The sequence below is a fragment of the Euwallacea similis genome, chromosome 16 (genome assembly GCF_039881205.1).
Source record: "Euwallacea similis isolate ESF13 chromosome 16, ESF131.1, whole genome shotgun sequence".
Lineage (NCBI taxonomy): Eukaryota > Metazoa > Arthropoda > Insecta > Coleoptera > Curculionidae > Euwallacea > Euwallacea similis.
Window position 1 is genome coordinate 2144585 of NC_089624.1, and position 23030 is coordinate 2167614.

At 35.3% G+C, this 23030-nt stretch overlaps 2 protein-coding genes across 2 annotated transcripts; both read right to left on the reverse strand.

The window, feature by feature from the left end:
- Positions 1 to 645: 645 nt before the first annotated feature.
- Positions 646 to 19313, reverse strand: LOC136414182 (fibrillin-2-like). The gene is made up of 28 exons (XM_066398040.1): positions 19113 to 19313; positions 12020 to 12271; positions 11821 to 11961; positions 11601 to 11768; positions 11292 to 11546; positions 11002 to 11243; positions 10808 to 10949; positions 10640 to 10750; positions 9851 to 10054; positions 9373 to 9552; positions 9181 to 9316; positions 8637 to 8846; positions 8299 to 8556; positions 7995 to 8248; positions 7562 to 7894; positions 6878 to 7179; positions 6701 to 6824; positions 6495 to 6642; positions 4740 to 4927; positions 4494 to 4685; positions 3884 to 4129; positions 3557 to 3826; positions 3199 to 3411; positions 2775 to 2907; positions 2058 to 2328; positions 1633 to 1735; positions 1441 to 1568; positions 646 to 1041 (listed from the first exon to the last, which is right to left on the reverse strand). The coding sequence occupies exons 1-28, from the start codon at positions 19174 to 19176 to the stop codon at positions 721 to 723; spliced, it is 5589 nt and encodes a 1862-aa protein (XP_066254137.1). The 5' UTR covers positions 19177 to 19313; the 3' UTR covers positions 646 to 720.
- Positions 19314 to 20337: 1024 nt separating this feature from the next.
- Positions 20338 to 22651, reverse strand: LOC136414013 (V-type proton ATPase subunit D-like). Its single transcript, XM_066397798.1, has 5 exons — positions 22475 to 22651; positions 22184 to 22301; positions 21980 to 22127; positions 21575 to 21790; positions 20338 to 21226 (listed from the first exon to the last, which is right to left on the reverse strand). The coding sequence occupies exons 1-5, from the start codon at positions 22513 to 22515 to the stop codon at positions 21003 to 21005; spliced, it is 747 nt and encodes a 248-aa protein (XP_066253895.1). The 5' UTR covers positions 22516 to 22651; the 3' UTR covers positions 20338 to 21002.
- Positions 22652 to 23030: the final 379 nt, after the last annotated feature.

Below are 23030 nucleotides of genomic sequence, written 5' to 3' on the forward strand. Positions count from 1 at the left end.
CACCCCCTCGGTGATACACTGATGCATCATGGGGGCTGAAAGTGCAACTGCATTAAAGGCCCATTATTGATTCAATAGGCTGCTAATTTAGCACAATGAGCGGGGCGATAATGTGTGATAATTCGATTTTATTAAGATGTAATATCTGTCGCCATGTCGGTGTATTGTTGGTTTTATGGTTATACGTAACGATATTTAGATATCGCGTTCCTTCCGCCTTATTGGCGCTCCAAAAGGTCTATTAAACTTCAAAAAATTTGTCGTCTAAAGAGAAGAAAAACAGATCTCGACGAAAAGTTTCGGAAATGTTGAATAACCCGAATTGCCCTGATCACGAACATTCAGAAATTTTGAACAACCCTAAATTCACAGAACTGGCTTGAGAATCGACTTGAGCAGGATTTTTGATATTTTTTTATTTGTTCGCGGATATATCGGGAATTTATGTTACAATTGATTAAAATGTTAAACATTTTTTTAATTTTGAGTTCTGAGACTCCAAACATTTTCAAGAATGGAAAGATGCTTTTGGACGCAAACAGAGACGGAAAGGAACGAAAATATAATGACAAAACAATATTGAAAATAAGATTTAATTAGATGCAATTTTTTTACAAACTTTACAAACAAATGCAAATAAAAATAATTGGTTAAATTCACAAATTAATTAAATTCACAAACTCAAAAGTATACCCAATTCAACATATTTATGGGCCAAATTTATCTCTTATTCCACCTGAAATACTCCTTCCTATTTCGATTGCGGGGATAATTTTGATGATGCCGACCTCCATATAAGAACTTTGAATTTTGATTATGAATTTCATTGGGGTATGTGGAAAATAATGTTGATAATGTTGGCAGTGTTGGAATATTAGGTATAGGATCGAAAGTCCGGGGAATTGGGGCCACATTTCTAAAATAATACGGTCTTCTTGTCGCTTGGTGAGGTATTATCCTGATTGGTTCGTAGTGCTGGGGCTGTTTCACCTTGATGTTTTTCCAAATGCATCCTGGTTCTGGCTCACGAATTGCCAAATTCTACGAACAATAGTAAACCATTTGAAATAACAAATATATTTGAACTAAAAGATGTGCATAGGCAAAGAGAATACGTACGCAGAGGTAGATACCATGAATATGACCAACCACAAAATATAGCAAATAATTGAAGAAATTAAGCAAAAGATAAGATTTGGTTATGAAATGTAAGAATCTACATCTTTTTAAAGCCTCACTCCTTCAAATAATTCAGAGACTCTCATCAACGGTAGGAGTCAAGAGAGTTCAATCAATCTTTGACAAGAATTATTCCAACGAAAATTAAGACAAGACGAAAGCAATAAAACAGTATTGTCTCTCTTGAGAACACATCCAGCAATTTACTTACTGATAATTAACCACAGACGTTTCTTTTTCCTTTCTTCACCAAAATCTTACCTCATATTGCGCCCCACTAGGACAAACCAACACAGCCTTGTAATAAATTCCTCCTTCGCTGATTCTTCTATTCTTTGAGCTGTGATCAAAGGCTTGAAGAGTATTTAAATTTCCGAGTTCAGCATTTTCTAAAGCAAAAAATATATGATATGTTTTACGCAGTACAATACAGTTATCAGTACAATTCCATACTTTTTATATCCACTGTAAATTGGCAGGTAACCCTATTTCCAGACTTATCCATAGCTATGTAGTTGATGTGATGTAAGCCCACGGTGAATCCCGTACCTGGTGCCTAAATCCAAACATTATCAAAATAAGAAATATTTTTTTATTACCTGAATTCTAAATAAAACAAAAAAGATTCAAGTGCGCATGCACGTACATTTCGCACTCATATGCGTGTGCAAAATGATTTTTTTTCGTACGCACATCATAAGAGCGGATTTTTCCCAAATTATAGTGAGAAATGTGGGTGCTTAAATGACTTTTTGCACTCGTAATCAAAATAGCCTCCGCTGTTCGAAAGGTGCAATCTTCCCCACTTTGCCTAATTTTAGTATTACTCCAAAGTTAATATAATTCTTTATGGAAAACCCATACACTAAAAAACCTACCCTAGATTTAACCACTCTAGCAATCTCCACGTTGTCAATGAACTGCGGTTCTGCCCAAAAAACTATCTGACTGAACTGGCCCGGCTCCAAAACCCTCTCGATATTTTCGGGACACCTTGTAACTTGGGGGCTTTCCTTGTCCTCTACATTAATGGTCAATTTACATGACGTGGTAGTATTGATGTGTAGAGCTGTGAAAGTGACCTCGGTGGTCCCAACAGGGAGAACGGTGTGTAACCGCTTTCCCCAAGGTGGTTGCGATATTACATACCTGGAAGAGAGGATAAATGGTAGTCTTATCTTGAAGGTAAAATATCCGTGGAAATAAATAGTTCTTTTACTCAAGCTAAATCGGGTTGCTTTTCTGCAAATGAAAATTTAATAAAGTACTTCAGGGAGTACTGCTCGAGTCAACACAAGTTCTTGAACAAATTGAACGAGATCAATCCATATTCAATAAACTTCAATCGGATGACTTTAGTTAGGTCAATTCGGGTACTTTAATGGAGTCAGGTCAGGACATGATGCTCAGCTGGACATGACAATTCAGGATATACGAAATAAATATTATTTAGGCCCTATATTTGAAATAATCTATATATAGTCTTATCTTAAGTTTATTTTTTGAAAATGTATCTTAGTTACTTCTCCAAAATTCCCAGAAACTGCCGGCGCACAATGATCTGGAAGTTATTTTTAGGGATAGTTTTAACTTACCTATGAAAATCTACGTTTGTGTCTGGTTGTGGGAAGTAGACTGGCATGCTTCGTTGTCCAGGAGGCAGGACGAAATTGAGTTGTCCTCTATTTGGACATCGTATATAAATTTCTTTCAATTCTTGAACTGCATCTACAAAATGATGAATACCATATTCAAAATCATCTGGAATTTTCGAAAAGTCAAAATCATCTAGAATTTTCGAAAAGTCAAAATTATCTAGAATTTTTGAAATGTCAAAATCATCTAGAATTTTCGATGCACGAATTACATTCGGAGGAGAATTTGAGGAATCAAAAGCTATGTATTTGTAACACATTTGTATAATTTTTTAATTTTCGTGAGTGTTTATTACAGCAAAACACCTGATTTTTAGTGCCGGATGGCAAATGAAATTTTCTTAGCGAACTTAAAAAAAAATACCTCGTGTACAGAAATGCTGCAAAATGTCGGGTGTAACATTAACGGACCATGATAGATCGTTGAGACATCGAACAGTGGGAAATTGCTGCGATTTCCTATATCCAGGTCTGCAATATATGTCGCATGATCCCCCAGGATACGTCTTGCCTGTGTTACACATTCCTGGTAAGAACCGCCCCCCTTCAAAGCTGGGTAATTTTGGACATGTCGCAGCTGAAGAGTAGAAAATCAAATCAAATCAAGTAAATAGATACAAAAACGTATCTTCGCCATATTATTGAAATGGTGCGACATCGAGGGCTCAGGTTCTCAATTTCGGGACCTCTAATCGAACAATCCAAATTCGGGGAAGGCTTACCAATGCACTCAGCTTCCAAATTATCCCACTCCCCATCATCTTTGCACGTTCGTTGTGGTCGACCCCGCAGTTTAAATCCCTCATTACACCACACATTACAAGACGTTCCAGTGGGCAAAGTAAGGCGGTAGTCAATGCGATGACCTAGGCAGTAAACCTCCCCATTCATGGGTGATTTCGGAATGAGGCACTGATGTACTTCCCCTCTTCTACAGGACTTCCTATCTCGTTGGAGGGTATAGCCCTCTGGACAGTCGCACCTAAAGCTTCCTATTGAAAAAATGATTTGTATGTATGTATATGTTTTTTAATATTGTTTGTTTTTACCCTTATAGTTCTTGCAATAAACCTCACAACCACCATTGTTGATTGCACACTCATCAACATCTTCGCAAATTCGATTGTTGCTTTTCAATTTGAAACCCGAGGGGCAAGTGCATTCGTAGGAACCAGGAGTGTTTGTGCACCCATGAGAGCACCCACCTCTGTTTATCCTACATTCGTTAATTTCCTTGCACACTTGTTTGTTGGGTCGTAGGGCGTAGCCCGTAGGGCAACTACACACTGCGCGACCTAAAAATGTATGCAAAAAGGGACGTTTGTTGTCTTCAACATCGAGATGCAGTAATCTGCAATTGTAGTCATATGAATAAACGCCGAAATCAATTCGTTGGAAGATCTTATTTTCTAAATCTGAGCAACTTTCATGTTCTTAAGATAGATGCCGTCGGCCTTAATCTATTGCAGGGATTTTAGCATGAGCTTTTATCCGTTGTTCATCTTGTTCTTGTTGATGAAGTGCTAATAATTTTGAATTATCTCGTCAAATAAGACGAAGAAAAAATAAAAACGTTTTTACAAAGTTTCAATTTTTTCCAATACCTCCAGACGCCCTGTATAAGGCATTATGATTCTATAAGTGCACCCTCTCGGTTACCTTCAATACTTGAGCAAATGTGCGAACAACCTCCATTGTGCTTTTCGCACGGACCTTCATCTAAGCAGCGTTTTCCGAACAGTTTGTACCCTGGGGGACACAAACACTGCACCTCGCCATGGTCATTATGGCAACCATGAGAGCACCCTCCGTTGTCAATGGTACATGGATTAAGCTTGAAACACGTTCTGTCTGCAAAAATTTCCAAAATTCCATTGTGAATTGGGGCAGTTAACACAAAGTTACCTATAAGTTCATAATCAGGTGGACATCGACATATTGCCAGACCATTGATAGCCGTGCAAGCATGAGAGCAACCCCCGTTTTTCTCCAAGCAAGGATTGATTAATGAGCATTCTTTTCCTTTTAATTTGTAGCCTTCCGGACATAAGCATGTTAGATTTCCGTTTTCGAATTCGCACTCATGAGAACAGCTAGAAAATCATCATATTGCACTGCATTACAGAATTAGCGCATATTTTAAATTTTTACACATTTTCGTTTTTATGATTTTAGAATAAAGATTTTACATTTACTAACGAGGTATGTCCATGATTTTCAACAAATCTAACTTAACAGAATCGAAAAGGGGTATAGTTGAATGAATACATGGCGTGTCAAAAAAATTATAAAATTTTTATTCCTTGATTTGTGCAAACAACTGAATATTTAATAGCGTGTATTGTCCCCTCTTGCTCTATTACTACTTTACACCTCCTCCAAACAGTTGAAATTAAGTTTCTAATGTTATCTTGACCAGTTTAATCTCATATTTCCGCTATCCTCAATAACAACTCATTTATGTCTCCAGGGGGACCCTGCAAGGTTCAACTTTATCGACCCATTTTGCCCCATAAATGTTCGATGGGATTCAGATCAGGGCTTCTTGCTGGCCAAGGCAACGTTTGAATTTCCACATCTTGGAGGTAATTTTGCACTACTTTTGCCATATGTGGGCGTGCATTAACGTGCATCAATTAAAATTCCTTCCGATAAATGAGGCATATGGAACTACATGGAGCTCGAAAATGTCTTTTGTGTATCGATGGGCTGTCAAACCTTCTAAACCAATGCCTCCCCATATCCTAACAGATCCACATCCATAACTCACAGTACCGACAATGTTGTACTGAGCGTGTCGCTCTCCAGGACATCGATACACTCTTCTGCGACAAACATCATTAAAAAGGCAAAATCTAGATTCATCCTCAGAGTACGTTGCCCCAATGACGATCTCCCCAATCTTGGTGCTCTTGGGAAAATTAAAGACGGTGTCTTCGACGTTTTACAGTCAATAGGGGACCGCTTGCTATAGGGAGTAACATTCCTTTCAGTCAACCTTCTTCCCACTGTATCTCAAGTGATACGAAAGCCATATCGACGAGAAAACTCCTGCTACAGCGCAGTGTTCGTAACAAATCGACTTCGTAAAGCTTTCAGTCGCAAAAATCGATCTTGATTATTCGTTGTCAACCTTTATCACCCTTGTCCTGGTCTTCTTTGATTAGTGTCATCCTCCTGAAACCGCGCGAGTGCTGTGGAGATCATAGATTGGGTCACCCTAAATTGTAGTGCGATTTGCACTTGTGGTTACTTCCGCAAGTGCTGCAACAGCTGCACGTTCTTCTAGCGAAAAATATCCCTTCTAATGGACATTTTGTGTCATTTTCTTTAAGAACAAAATTTTAAATTCAAAAATACACTAAAAACACAACTTAAACGAAGTTAAATGAGATATGCAACCTTCGAGTCAAAATCGCTGAAATAGCAATTTTCAATATTTTGTAAACAATTGTTGTTATAAATAAACGCGTAAAAAATTATAAAAAAGTTCTAAGAGTCATAGAGAAATAATTTCAAATCACTAGCGCGTATTATAAATATTTTTGAAGGCGAACTTTTCAGTTCTAAAAATTATGCATTAAATTTGCGGTTCAGTGTAGTAACAGGGACTCAATATCAAAAATATAAATTTTTATAAAAGCTGCGTATCATGCTTACCCTCCGTTGTTAATTAGACAAGGATTAACTGGGACGCACTTATTTCCATTGACGAGATCGTGATGATTTGGACAATAACACTGAACCGTCCCAGATTCCATTTTGCAATAATGGGAACAACCGCCATTTTTGTTTGAACACCGGTCTTCTGCAAATATTTAAAAAAATTATAATGGAATATGATGTTATTAGAGAATATTCTTTACCTGAAATGCAAGTTTTATTATCCGCATCCAACACATAAGCTTCTGGACAGGAGCACTTGGGACCTCCCTGTACGTTCTCGCAATAGTCCGAGCACCCCCCATTTTCAAAATCACAAACGTTTTTCTAATAATGAACAGTTGCGTTAGGCACCCCTTTCCATGTAAATTTCACCTTACTTTTTTGCAGGAAGTCTCCCCTACAGCGTCATATCCCTCCGGACAAGAACAAACTACAGTTTGACTACTGAAATCGCATAGGTGACTACATCCTCCGTTATTCTTTGAGCACAAGTTCTCCAAAAAGCAATTCTTGGTGTCGTTCAGGGAATAATTCTCTGGACAACTGCACAAGATCTCCCCATTATCGTCCGAAAAACACTCGTGTGAACAGCCTCCGTTGCCAAAAAAACAGGGATCGATTCGGTAGCAAGTTTTTCCTTCTAACTTGTATTGTTCCGGACATTTACAAAACATATTGCCTAAAAAATACATACTTGAAGTTTGGAGCATAAACTCTAGTGTCTAAATATGCGGATAGTAAAAGCATGCGTAAGTCAGACTTAGAACCCTAAAGTACACGGTCGGGAGATACACATTGGGAACAGCGTGACAAGAACGTGGGAAGACGACCTTGCCCGAAATAATTTAACTGTGAGTCCCAGATCCTCCTCCAGAAAGCTTTTTTAAGTTTGGGTCTTGACCGAAATTTTGAAGGGTTAAAAATTAAGTTTCCAGATGGTACGTGGGAATATGACTTCGGGTAAGAACAGAAGACGTATCCTCGATTTTTATCAACTCCCTGAGGTATCTAGGGGAACCTCCAACGTTTTTTTCTCAGTTTTCCTCCACGAAAAACCTTACCATTTTCAAAAACGCACTGATGTGAACATCCTCCATTTTCAAGAAAACACGGATTCCTTTCGACACAGTGTGTATCATTGTGCACATTATGCGTTTCCGGACAGGAACAGATCACTTTGTGATTTTCAAATGTGCACAAATGGGAACAACCACCATTGTTAACTTCACAAGGGTTGTGCTCGATACACTGCGAGTTGTTCACCAACGTGTGCATCTCTGGACAACTGCAATGGACTTCGTGGTCGATAAATTCGCAAAAATGGGAGCAGTTGCCGTTACTGTTGAGGCATTGGTTTATTTCGTAACAGCGTGTAGTATTTTCCAGAGAATAACCTGGAATTCAGAAAAAATGGGAATATGGTAAGTTATCTTATTTGCTGATACCTAGTATCATCAACAGACGGTCATCGTCTTGCTCTAAATGTCTGCTTACCTTCCGGACATCTACAATCAGCTCTTCCATCGATGTTAACACATATATGAGAACATCCACCATTGTTCACCAAACAAGGATCGACTTTGACGCAACTTTTATCCTCAAGGATTTGCCCCTCTGGGCACTTGCAAGCAGCTTCCCCATTTTCATTTACTACACACTCGTGTGAGCATCCTCCGTTGTTTTCTAAGCATGGATCATCTACCAGGCAGGTTTTCTCATCTGGAGAAAGGCGATAGTTTTCTTTGCACCTAAATTTAGGGCTTCAAGTTGGTTGGAACAAATGTGAAGCTCTACTCACTTGCAAGTGAACGATCCGGGCAAATTCTCACATAGCTGACTGCAATTTCCGTTGTATATGGAACACTCGTCGATATCCAAGCAAGTGATGTCGTCGTCAGATAGAAAATAGCCTGCTTTACAGCTACACTCGTAGCTGCCTTCATAGTTAATGCAAAGCTGTTCGCATTCGCTGAGATTCAGTTTTTCATCACATTCGTCGATATCCAGGCACTTATTTCCGACGGAGTCATATTGGAAACCTTCTTCGCAAAGGCACCTGCAATGCTCATGTTCAGAGACCAGAAAATTGGTAAAAACTCCACAAATTCGAGGAACTCAGTCGAAATATCAACTCACTTGAAACTTCCAAGAGTATTTTCGCAAGTTTCTGGGCATGTACTCGATTCCGCACATTCATCTATATCAACACAATGCTGCCCGTTCTTCTCTAGTTTGAATCCTAATGGGCAGATGCATCGAAACGATCCAATTACATTTTCACATTGATGTGAGCAAGTGTTTTCAATGAGACATTCGTCTACGTCTTCGCAAGTTCTCTGGTCAGTCCTAGACAAAAAAGGGTAAAAATACAGGGCGTCCGTCTCAGGAGCTAAGTCATGAAGATCTCGTTAACTGATAGAGATACAAGGTCGGTTAAATTGGGGCAGCGTTGCGCAATTGAAAGTTCAAGAATGTGCCGTTTCAAAATTTAAAAAACTGCGAAGAAAAAACTGAGATTTTGGAAAAAGTTTTAATTTTTTTTAGACCTCGCATTGTTGTGATTACCGAGATCCCAATGGTTAAGCTCCAGAAGCGCACTCTCTAGACATCATGATCGGTAACGTTTTATGTTCTGAAATAAGTATTAATTAGCAACAATTAAGTGCTAACTTCATCGTACCCCAAAACAAAACCCAGAGGACACGTGCACTGGAACACGCCATCAATTTTGGTACTTGTGTGAGAACAAGATAAATTGGCACATGATGTACTGTTTTGCAGTATTAAGCCTTCAGGACATTGACACTCATAACTTCCTATAAAGTAATCATCAATCTTTTTTTCGAAAAAGGCAAAATAATTCATGATTTACCAGGAAGATTTACGCAGACGTGCGAGCATGGGTTGTTGAAGCACTCATCAATATCCTCACAGTAAGTCTTGTTTTTTGAAGATAGTTTCCATCCATCTGGGCATTGACACTCGTAACCACCAATGATGTTTTCACATGAATGCGAGCAAGTATTTTGACCTGTTTCACATTCGTTTATGTCTAAAAATGTTAAAATTATTCGTTTATATCAAAAAATATTTTTCTTTCTATTCGAGTGGATGTTTTAAATGACATTGAGTGCGATAAGGAAGGCCCTTAGTAAATCGAGTGAATAATATTGCGTGATAGCGGTTAAAACTAGAATTTGTTTGTTAAACCCTTAAGGTTGATAGTTGTTAAAACCACTGACAATGATAGTGGTTAAAACCGCCGGTAGTGATGGCGGTTAAAACCACTGACGGCTATAGTGGTTGTAGCTACTATCGCTAATTGCTATCCAAGTTCCTTATAATCTTACCAACGCATTCGTTTTCCTCTGAAACAAATCCACTTTCGCAAACTTTTACACTTGAACCACCATTATCGGGTATTACATTTTCTTGCTTCTCCTCCTCTTCCTCCTCTTCATATTCTTCCTCATACTCTTCTAATTTTAAGTCAGGATTTGATGCAGTTAGATTTGTGCTTTTTAATGTGGTGCTTGAAACTTGTATGTTTTCACCTAGTAATTATTCCGGAAAAATTATTTCATAAAGCAAAATCAAAGACATGCGTATATCACGAGGTAATATTTCCATATCCGACTGTATTGACCTTCATTGTTTGCTTTAAAACTCATGAGGAGAAAGTTTATTGGGAGAACCTTTAAAGCCTTTTCCGCTCAATTAAGGTTTATTTACATTTATGCTCTGAGATTTTCCCGAAGGTGCCCGAAGGGAAGAGAAACCCTCAGGCCTGCGAAGAATTCTTCGTATCTTTGATGCTCCTTGAGCTGATGGTTCAAGGGGCTAAATAACAATGGAATTACAAGAGTGATCGCGTTGACTCTTCAAAGTATTTTTTGGAAAATGGACAAATACTTTTGAATTACCAACGGTTTGGATAATGATCACTCAATATTATCACAACAATATTTAAATGGACGTAATTGGCTTTTTTAACTGTGTTTTGTTTCTTTCCACCTCCAGGAAGGCTTTCTTTTCCTGGATTCAGGGTTTAGGAAATCAAAATGTTTCCTTCATAAGAAAAAATTGTCGATTCATACGTGTGGGTTAAAGTAGTGTGATTTATGGAATATTTCGACTACCTGATTTATCCAAGTCTTTAGTCTCATCTACTGCCACAGAGACAGGTTTTCTTGTAGGGCTTTCCTTGTATACCTTTGTGGTAGTGTCTTCCCTGTTTTGATCTTCTTTCACTACGTATAAAACAAAATATTTAAAAGATGTGAATACAGAACATTAGTTGTCCCTACCTTCCGACGCAATCGTAGACAAAGTTGGACTCTGAGTTGTAGTTGTAGATGTCAATGATTCCTCAGGAAATACTCTTCCGACGCTCGGTATCTCTTCAATCACCAAGTCCTCATCAGTTTGACTAGTAGTAACATTAACTTTCTAACATATGTAATAAAATTATCAACGAGTGCGATTCATTAATATATCAAACCTTTGCAACTGCTTTTTTATTCTCATCATACTCTTCTTCGTAATCATCATAATCCTCTTCATAGTCCTCATTTTCCTCATCAGTTATTTCATTTTCTTTAAGATTTTTGCTCACATTAATATCTTTATCCTCTTTTGCATCCAGTTCTTTAGGGACGTTTTCCTGGACATCTTCGTTTTCAGTATAGTCTGTTGTACTCACAGAATTTTCAGTAGTGGAAGGAGGCTCAGGTTTTTTAGTAGCTGTAAAATAATAATTGCGTTTTTATTAACTAACTTGATAATGCTTACTCGATGATTCAGCTGTAGGCTCTTCCATTGTGGACGCAGGATTATCTTCCTCTTCATATTCCTCCTCATATTCTTCATATTCTTCTACCTCAGTATCCTCTTTCTCTTTCAATTTATTGTCAACTTCTTGAGGCGTTATTGAAGTAGATGCTGCAGACGAATTTTCTGGTGTAGTAACTTCGATCTTCAAAGCTGGTGTTTCGGTATTTTCTTTGCGGTCGTAATCCTCGTCTTCATCCTCATATTCTTCATTATCTAAAATCCATGGTAAACAAGCGTTTTAAGGCATGTTTTATAATTTATCATTACCTTCATAATCCTCATCTTCATATTGATCATAAACAATTTCATTATTTTCACTTGGCTCATCGGACTGGAATCCTTCAGTGCTAGTATTGCAGTAGTATGATCCAATCAGGTTTATACACCCATGGGGGCAGGACTGCTTGGTTTTCCGGGATAAACATTCATTGATATCTGAAGCGATTGGGATTTTGTAGTGGTATTTAGGGCTAGTCGATGAGTTTACCTATGCATTTTCCATTTTTAACCAATCGAAATCCTTCGAAGCACTTACAAGTAGCTTTTCCATTTTTAACTATGCAGGAATGCTGGCAATTGATATTAACTTGTGTGCATTTGTCCGATGATTTGTTAAGAATTTCTACTTCTAGGATTTAGAGGTAACAATGCAGTTTGCAAGTGTGTGTTGCGTTCTTCTTACTTACTTAGTTTCTCACATTTGGGCTTTTCCCCTATCCATTTATGTTTACTGCAATATAGTTTCTGGTTTGGTAGGAAGGTATAATCGTGGTTGCACTTATATTCGGCTACCAAGTACGACAGGGTGTTGGAGTGCTTTTCATGTTTAAGCCTGACAAATATCGCGTTGGAAATATCAGGAGGAGGAACATTTTTACATGACAAATCCAGATTTTTCAAATTTTTGCGATGAGGCTTTGCCAACGAGTTCTCAGCGCCTGTGAAATGACAAAAAATCAACGCTTGACTAATTTTCCTGTTTTGATACCTCGCAATATGCTCCTAATGCCGTTTCATCTAAATTCGACAGATGGTCATTGTATTAAAGGAATTTTTAACTATCGACTCATGTTTTTGTCTTGCGTAGGTTAATTGTGCCATGAATCAAATAAATTTATGACCAGAGATCTCTTTGGCATAAAGCTAACGCGTGAACCCACACAGAACAGTGTCAATAATTTTTATTCTGTAAATATTACCAAAATCGATTTCACAGATTTGGTACCACCGTCCATCTCCAACCGTAATTTGGTCATCATCGTTTTTCAATTGTCTAGGTTCGTTGGAACGAAACTGGTAAATCAAGACCTAAATAAGTGATTTATGGGCGAATTTATTAATCAACGCGAAAAGATAAATAATTATCGGCAACCAAAGCTGAAAACGTAGTGTTGCATTTACAAGTTATTTCTTCTCGTGTTCTTCTTCACAACCACCATTATTCAAATTGATAACTGTTGAACAATAAAACTATATCTCCGGTAGTTAATATTTTCTGTCTGAAATCTGAAAATTTAATGCCTCTCAATATTAAATTGAAATTGACTTCAAAATTTTTCCAACCGTGGCAGATTTTATGATAAGATTAATCTCAATGGTAATATGCTTGGATAATAAGGACTTCAGAACTTAAAGAGTCATTATAAATCAATGGAATTTTAAGTTTTATTTTGAAATTCATGAGCGGTTGGCTCGTCAAAAGGGGCAAATATCATGAGTCCTTGAAAAGATTTTTTTCGAGAATATTTTTGTACAGGGTATTCCAATTCCTATGGGCAACTATTGCTATCTTCTAAACCGTAAACGTTACAAGTTCGGTTAAATTAGACAAAAATTGTCAAATTTGATGTCAAGTGAAGGTCTCGAGGCACCGTTGCCAAAATTTGTTCGGTTTCGGCAGTATTGGGAAAAAACGAAATTTTCCCGGAGTTAACAGAAAAAAAATTGTAATATATGAGAGATGAAAACTCATCAATCCGCATCACCCCGTATATGAATTGAAAGTCCGAAAATGTCCGTTTGCAGGAAACACTTGGCGTATGATATGTACAAATTTTCAGCAAGTTTCAATGAAAAATAAATAAGTAATTAAAAAAAAACGAATAAAAAAGTGTTTTTTAGCACCCTGTAAATCGAAGACGAAGAATTTTTAGACATGTTTTTATATGAACTTTTCGTCTTAAATTTGGCTCAAAATTCACTCATTAAAATTTTTACCAACTTTTCAGACACACCCTGTATTTCGGAAAAACAACGAAAATTCTTAAAAATATGCCTCCAACCGCCAAATATCTGCAGGGCTGATTTTGGAGAATTTATCGATTATGAATTGCTCATTGGACTTTGATGTGACTGAGGCAACATATTTGATATAAGCTGTATTGGCATACTGTGTATGTGTGGGTGTTCTTGCATCGCTATAATCATGCTTAGAGTTAACACGCTGGAGAAGAATGCTCATAACGGTAATCATTAAATTTTAATCATCTGCTGACCTACACTTTATTTTTGTTACAAGCCATATGTAGACATTCTATTATTGTTAATTTCAAAACCAAATGCACACCTACATGTTTTCGTCTTCATACACATGTGCGAATATTTCGCTGTGGTGTAACGATCTTGCATGAGGAACTTGTATCGTTTTATTGATAAATCGTTAATCGATGTATACAGAGTGTTTCCTAAGTACGGTCCGTAATTTCGGGACACAATTTCTTATGGTGTTTAAAGATAAAAAGTTCCTGTAAAACACGCCCGTGGCCCGAAACGTGGCCCGAAACGCTTAGACTCTGAGATATAAGGTGTTGAAATTAAACAAATATACAAGATGTCTCTAAAGATAAATTCAACTACATGTTCTAGGCCCTAAAATATGACGAAAACTTCATATAAATATATATCGAAAGACGCTTCGTTTTTGGATATACAGGATGTGAAAGATTCGTTTCTGAAGATGGTTTTTATTAATATTTTCGAAACGTTTCAAGATAAATTAACGAAATTTTATACTTTATTATAGCTTTTTATACCCTTTCTGAATCTCGATAAAGAAATTGTGACATTGTTCCAGGGGCGGGTAATATAGGGGGTAGTACTTAAAAACTACCTAAACTTTTCTGTATTTAACTTTATTGACGAGTTTATAGAAACAATATTAAACTTGAAGATTTTTACATAAAAAAGGTAGTCTTGTTGAAAGTCGAAGTCTCTAAGAATTTTCGAAAAAAGTGAGATTTAACAAATTGGTAGATATTATGTTTTATTAAATAAACATTAGATTTAAAACCCAGTTGGTCTTGAAATAAGACAAAAAAATGTTTTTAACATTCCATATGTGACAACATTTATTAATAAATTATGGTCATTTTTTGTTATTAGCGGAACAGTGTTTAATTACAATTATTATTACAGAAAACGAATAAAAAAAGGTTTTAAATCTGATGTTTATTTAATAAAACATAATATTCACCGATTTGTGAAATCTCACTTTTCTTGAAAAATCTTAGAGCCTTCGATTTTCAACAAGACTACCTTTTTTATGTAAAAATCTTGATATTTAATGTTTTTTTCTATAAAATCGTTAATAAAGTTACGTACAAAAAAGTTTAAGTACTTTTTAAGTGCTACCCCTCTATATATTACCCGTCCCTGGAAAAATGTACCAATTTCTTTATAGAAACTCAGAAAAAGCAAAAAAGTACAAAATTTCATTAATTTATCTCGAAACATTTTGAAAATATTAATTTAAAAAAAACTATCTTCAAGAACCAACCTTTCACACCTTGTATAAACAAAGCGCCTTTCGATATATATTTATATGAAGTTTTCGTTATATTTTGGGACCTAGAATACGTAGTTGAATTTTTGGCACTATGTTTAGAGATACCTTATATTTGAAATAAATTTGGAACAGTCAATCTAAGCTCTTAAAGTTTTGTAATTATTATACATTGGTAAAGAGCTAAATTTTTAGTATAAAGTCGATTTTCATCTGCCGCCAGTGGCGTAGATAGCAGCAAGTCAGTCGACGTTTTCGTCGTAAAGTGTAGAACGCTAATGGAGTTTTTAACATTTTTGTTATTTTTGGATTCTCCTAACATTTTACAACAAAAAATGTCTCTTGATTTTTTGCCTATTACTAACCTATTCTTAGACAAATGACCGACAAATACAAACAACAATCATGGAACTAATCGATACAAAATCAAAACATGTGAGGAAAAATATGCCGTTTTAAAACTGGAAAAATTCCAACAACTTTGAGAGGTATTTTGAGAAAATTGAACCACTGAAAGTCATTGGATTTTTTCCAATTTTAAAACGGCATATTCTTCCTCGTACCTTTTATGGTTGTCGAGATTCCCATGGTTGACCTCTAAAAACAGACGCTCTATATACCAATCCAAACCTTATTTAATGTTAAAATCTTATACAAGATGTAAACTTCAAAAATTACACCGATGCTAGAGGATCTCATTTGAAACAAAAATGTTAATAAGAATGGCGGGTCGCACACCTCTAGTCACTGAGATAAGAAGTACTAAATATCAAAGAACTTTTTTGTTTTTCATTTTTAACCCTTTTTATTTATTAACTTTCTTGTTGATCGACTCATAAATACCGCTCACATGATTTTTTTTTTTAATTTGAACATCTACTCTAAAGCATTGCTATTTATTTGCACTGTTGTGTATAGGCCGAAAATTATGATAGAAAAAAAAACACAATGAACAAGGAAAATATAAATGAAACAGAGAATTCGAATTTAAATAGTTGGTAGTCAGTGGCGCGCAACATAGAAACCTACGGCGATAAAATGGGACCTGGCATGGAGCCTTTAAAGAGTAATTTTTAGTAGAAGTTTATGTTAAATATTTAAAAGAAAACTAGAAGTTGTGAACAAAAAATTTAAAAAATTAATCTTCAACACCTGATATCTAAGCAACGAAGCGTTTGCGCACAACGTTCCTGTGCACTCTTTCTGGGACATCCTGTATAAGTACGTACACCTGGATTATCAATTTCTGCTTTATTACTAAAAGTGAATAGTGTAAAGTAGAATAATGAATTAAGATAATCAGGTGCGCAATAATATTCATCACCTCTTTCGCACATATTCTTATGCTGGATTTTATCGACTTGATCGATAAGGACACGCGCTCATAGGCTTCAGGCCAACAAACACCAGTTTTTTCATCAAAAAATTATTATACGAACCTCCTGAACAGTATATTTCATATGGCCAGTCAAAAAGAAAATTAGCAAACCAAAAATCATCACATTCCACACCTCGAAAAGACCAACTACCTTATTTTCAGACACAATTTTGGAACATCAGTGGAGATTTTAGTGCCTAATTTTAGATCTGTAAATTACGTTGCACAGTTGTTTTATAGTTCCGTGAGGAAGAGCAGCCGTCATTAATTTCGTATTTTAACGATGTTTCTAAGTCCAATTAACAGGCGATACGTTAAACATGATTTTAGTGTTGTTCGAATTAACCGAAGCATTGTTTGAAATGTTATAGAAATTTACTAGTTGCGTTATGTGTCAACAATAAATTATTCTGCTGGAAGTAAAATATCTCTTCTAGCTCATTTTTTGGTTTTTCAAGTCATCCTAATATTTTTTCCCTTATATTTATTTCCCGTGTAAAATCTAAAGTGTATAGTTCATCTTCTATGTACTCACATTGAGCACATATGACTAACCATTGCATTTGTACATGATTTAATGTGTTTTTTCCACTCATGTAGCAGTAAGCTATAAATAACATAAGGATAGTCTATGTCAGAAAATCAGCAGTTGCAGGTGTACGTAATGTAGCTTCAAACCGTGCGTAATACTGAGATTACGCAACAGATCAGTATAACCGTGACAATTATGTTGCGATTCGTGTGTTATGTAGGGTGATTCACTAACAATGGGATAATCGAAAACCAGAAATACTACACGTCAAATCGGTCCAATTGGAGAAAATATGCCTTATCCGAAAGTTGATAGTTTCAGATATATACAGGGTGTTGAAATTTAAAATTTTAATTCATTTTTTTGCCATTAATTTGAAAATATTAGGTTAGACCCTTGAAAATTTGTAGAGTTATCATTTATTTAATTTATATGTGTTCTAGAAAATGAAAATGCACTAAGTTTATTTTGCTTTTAATTTCTGGTATTATCAAATTTAAACATAGTGTTCATTAAATAGATTTTTTTCGAAAACGGATCGAGATATCGAAATAAAACAAGGAAGCATAATTAATGGGAAAATTATTGCTCTTTCAGATTTTGAATCAAATTTCATGTTAGATATGTAGGGTGGAAAGTTATTAACTGTAAATTCTGTATGATTGATGATAAGTGGCGGCGTCTATTAGCAACGCGAAAATTGCAAAATGTATCTTTTTCGTTACCTAAAAAAACATAACTTTACAAATTTTCAAGTGTCTAACCTAGATATTTTTAGAATAATGACAAAAAAATGAATTGTAATTATAACAATTTGAACACAGGGTGTTATTTAAATATGTGGCCAAACTTGGCGATATTTTGAGTGATTTTAAGACCGCAAATTTACATAAACATAGATTCGGTAATGCTTCGTTTTCAACATATAAGGTGTCAAACTTTTTTTTTAAATCGTTTTTTCATAAAACTCTTAATAATCCTTTAGTCAATTTTAGTGAAATTTTGCAGTATTATTTATGGTTATTATTATTATTTATGCGCCACTGACTTTTTTAAACTTTTATTTTTTTGCATTAAGCAACTAAAAAAACAACTTTTTCGTCTCTTGAATTTTTTTCGCATCAAATTGTATTTTTAGTTGCTTAATGCAAAAAAAAAGTTAGTGGCGCGTAAATAATACGCAAACATAAATAACACTGCCAAATTTGAATAAAATCGGAGGATTATTATGATTTTTACGAAAAAACGATTTAAAAAAAAATTTTACAATGTATTTTGAAAACGAAACATTACCGGACCTAAGTTTATATAAACTTTTCGTCTTAGAGTTACCCAAAGAATCATCCTTAGATTTGCCTACATACTTAAATAACACCCTATATATAGATTTTTTCAGCTTTCGGATGTCTCATTATTGATGAGTTGCCCTGTATGTGTTATGCCAGGATTTTGCAACGCAAACAAAATAAAAGTCCTCTCTAGAAGTTCGCCTGGGACCCATAAAATTTTGTCTGAGCCACAACGTGCTCTTTACTATTCTCGTAGTGGAATGTACGCTCAGAACTTTTATTTTATATCTTTTATTCATATAACTCAAGCCCCTGATCCCAGGTTCAATTCCCGAGAGGAACTAAGCTACTGAAGAGTTTGAGAGCTGCGCGCTGAAATAAACAGTTTTTGGGTGTATGCACCCAACATGCAGCCCTGGAAAATCAATTACCACCTAGTTAACTTGCAAAAAAACGGCTCCTCTTAAAGCTTTACTATCATTTGAAAATTCACATCAGACACTATCTCATCTAGTAAGGTTGATACAACTAAGTGATCTACTGACGAAAACCATGAGACTCCACGGACATATTCCGAGCATTTCCGAGATTCTTGTTTAGCATTTCCAGATTTAGAGGAGATATTCCTTGAATCAAAGTAAGTTTTATGGATTCCATCAGAGAAGATTCTCCAAGTATTGATAGTTTGCTTCTACGTTATCTAATAAGCGGTTGTTTGTAAACCATGAAGCGCGCTCGGGGAAAGGCATGTCTAGCGCCCTTTGAGCCCTTAATGCGATAATAATTCCATTGTACTTACAAAAGAGAATTATCCAAAAAAACACAAGTGCCTTCTTTCCAGTAAAATGATGAACAAGTTGCATTTCAAATCAGGTATACCCGACCGCACCACTAACATAAGATATGTGCGCCTATCTATTTAAATCCGCCGCACTCGCCGCCGGACGAACAAGAGCGCAAAAGATGAAACAGAATTAATTTTATAATAATCTTAGAAAGCGTAGTGGGCCGATGACTTTAAGCAAGAAAACAGAGACATCAAATAGCACTGAGTTTCGTTTGCCTTCGACATCGTGAGTTATATCGAAAAAAAAACACCCACGCCAGTATTTCTTCCTATTCATTCATATTGTCACCCGCATTTTATGGTTTTAGTTTTCTTTTAAAATTAGTTATGTCACCAAGGCCATAGTCGTGGTATAGGTTAAAAAGGGAGCGCTATTTTGACTACCTCTAATCCTAAGATTGGAACCACCACACGTGGAAGTCAACAGGCCTTACGAACCGTCTATCTGAAATGTCTTCTACCTCGCTCACCATCTACGATCACTTTACAATGCATTGTTAAAAGCACAATTACTTCTTGGGTTATAGGGTTGCCAACCATATCAACACAGTCACTACATCCTCCCTTTAATTTTATCGTGCTAAGCACAACTTTTTTCAGATAGGCGCTTAAGATTCCTTATTGCCGTAATTGGACCATCTTGCATAGTAAAATGGAATATCGAAATATATCGTGCTATAAAATATGCTCTAATATTTAAACAGCTGTGCAGTGGTCCAACTTCCATGGATTATCATTACCAATGAATATTCTGTTACAAAATATTGACATGTTATATAAAACCGAAAAGGATTCAAAAGGGTCCTTAAATTTACGGCCGCTAACTTAGTATTTTTTCTTATCTTCGTAGAAAACTTATTGTATCAAATACCTGCAGAAAGTGTATTTTTCGAATTGAATTCGATGCTCCTCTAGTCGAGTTCGGAGATCCAGTTGCGTAAAAAAAAGTTCCTTCCCTCCCCTCACTATCAATAAATAAGGATTTCAGCAAATAAAACGCCTCTTTTAAACTTATGTTATCTCATTATATTATATCTCATAAAGAACATTTCTTTTCACAAAACTAAAATTTTGTATAAAGGCGACGTTCTTGTAAAACAAGACAAATACACCTTTAATTTAGCATATTAAAGTATAATTTATAGATATACAATATAATAATATACATTTACAGAAACCGTCAACTGTTGGAACCAGTTGCAAAACAAAAATAAAATTGTTTACCTTAAATGAAACCTAAGAAAAATTAATACCTACATTTTATTATATTTTGGACCACAACTTAGTTGGATCAATACTGAAAACCAAAAAGTATAAGTGGAATGACCTATATAGGTTCGTTTTTACGTCGTTATGGAAACTGAAAATATGTTTAAATTTAAGTATTCAGTTATCAAAATTGCGTCACCTCAAAATCTCACCTTTTTTTCTAAGAATCTTAATTTATTCATTTTTCTTTAAAAAAAGTAGGCAGAAATAGCCTCACAACTTTTGTCTTAAAGGTTTTTTCCAGCTACCTTAATTTAAAAAATAATCCATCATATCCATACATAAAGAGGACCCTATATATTGTATTCACTTTTAGAAGTCTTATGACGACTTTCAATGTTTTGTTAATAATAATTCATAACTTTACCAAAAAATTTAATTACATCACTTTTCATTTTATATCTATAACAAGAACTTATTGCATACACTTACCTCAATACCTATTTTTTTTACAACTCTCAATTTCATAAATGTTGAAGATTGAAAGCTAAACAAACAATAAGTGACGTTTTTAAAAAGAAATTGTGACATCTTTATTTTCAAATGTATTTCAGTAAATGAGTTTTTAAGACGTTAAAATAAGATGTCCTCATCCCCTTCATCCAAAATGTTGGCCGGTTGTTGTTGCTGAGCAATGAGTCCACGGGCCTTAAGATCTGCCTGAATTTTCTCTTTTTGTGCTTTGATAATTTTTTTCTTGTCTTGGATTTTCTTCAAACGGTAGAATTCTTCTCTTTCAACCTCATCCAACTCAGAAATAATGTATTGCAGAGTATTTTCAATTTTCGGAATAATTACTAGAAAGAAAATATATGTATATGTAAACAGTGAACATAAATTTTAAGGGAAACTTAAAGAAGCTTCACAAATCTCAACTAATAACAGCTTAAACACAATTTACCAGGGATATATTACATTTTCTCTATATCACTATATTGAAACCTGTCTGAAACTGGCAAAAGATTCATTGCAATTCACAGGGTGATTAATAAAATTGGTGCAACACACCAAAAGCTTACAAAAAAAATCACAAATATGGCTAATGTCTTCAAAATACAATTAATGTGGATACCTAGATTTCCAGCCTTTCATGTCAAAAAGAATATCTTAATTTAACTTGAAAGGTTGAAAAGTAACTAACTTACCATGTTCAATGGCATTCACTCTTCTATTTGTGATTTTAATGACTTCATCCAGAGTGACAAATGAAGTTTGCAAAGAAGCTAACTCAACCAACAGTTTAACTGCATTCTGATAGTTCTTCTTCAACTTGGCCAATTGTTGTCCACCCCTGGCTAACCCTGCCAATTCATATGTGTCCGTACCATCTTGATATGATTCAAAAACTGGCAATGTAACACCTGAAAGTCAAATCAATTGTTTTAGTATATTAAGTTACTAATAATAAATCTCATTAATTTTGTAAATTTGACTTTGACTTTTTCACACATCTTCTTGACACATGCAAAAAGAAGATAGATAGAAGAAAAATAAATGTGAGAATGCTGCCTAGACCCCGTTTAATTTGCTGAAAGTAAATAAGAACCTACCAGCCACATTGTCTTTCTTTGTTCGAATCTTAATCTGAGCCTTGGTGACATTTTGCAACACAACCTGGTTAAAGTCTCCAGTGGTGAACTTTGCTTCTGCCAGTGAAAAAGCTGCTTCTTTCATGACTTCACCCATCAAGGTTTTCGTCTGTAAAAAATTAATTTCTCCAGAGATTTTTAAGATGTTGGAAGAAACGTCTCTACCTCAATAATTTTGCTTAGAATTATACGGAATCTCATTTGCAAGGCGTCAGCCTTCTTCTTCAATAAGCTGTGTCCAGTTTGTGCCCCTTTTAGTCGCATTTTCATTAACATTTGTGCACTGAAATGTTAAAAATTAATATTTTTAAAGAAGATACGTACCATCAACATTCTGTGCGTATAAATTTACGTTAAAATAGAGTCTACTTGAACTAATTTTTAACAAAAATTAATTAGCGCAAGTGGTTCTATAGTACCATTCACTTGAGTGTTAGAATATAAGGGCACACTTACCCCCGAGAGGGAAAAATAGGCAACCTGTCACTTGCAGACATTCCGACTTCTTCTTGTAAATATTTTAGGGAAAAATTCCAACAGAGTTCTTTTGTAAGGAAAACTTTAAATTTCTAGAAAATTATAAATTATCCACCCTTCCAAAAATTCACGGGACTAGTCAGCTGACTCAAATGACAGTCAATATATATCAACTGACTCTGACTTCTCCTTTGCGCATGTTTTACAATGCTAATTAATTGTCATTTGCCATTTAAATTTAAACTTAATAGTGATTTCGGATTACGTTCGTTAAAGTTTAAGTTATTAAAAAGGTGTTCTTGGTCGATGACGCTATAATGAACCATTAAAGCGCTTTAAGTATTGCAAAAGTAGTATGCATAATTTATAACGGTTTTTTACATGTGCCAAAATCCACATTATTTCAAATTTTGTTTTTAAAGATATTCAAAAAAATATAAAAATATGTTAAAGAAAAATATTGTCAAACGTCACACCTAGAACAGGGGCGAAGTTTCTGAACACGACCTTAGTATCATCTATCGATCAAATATTA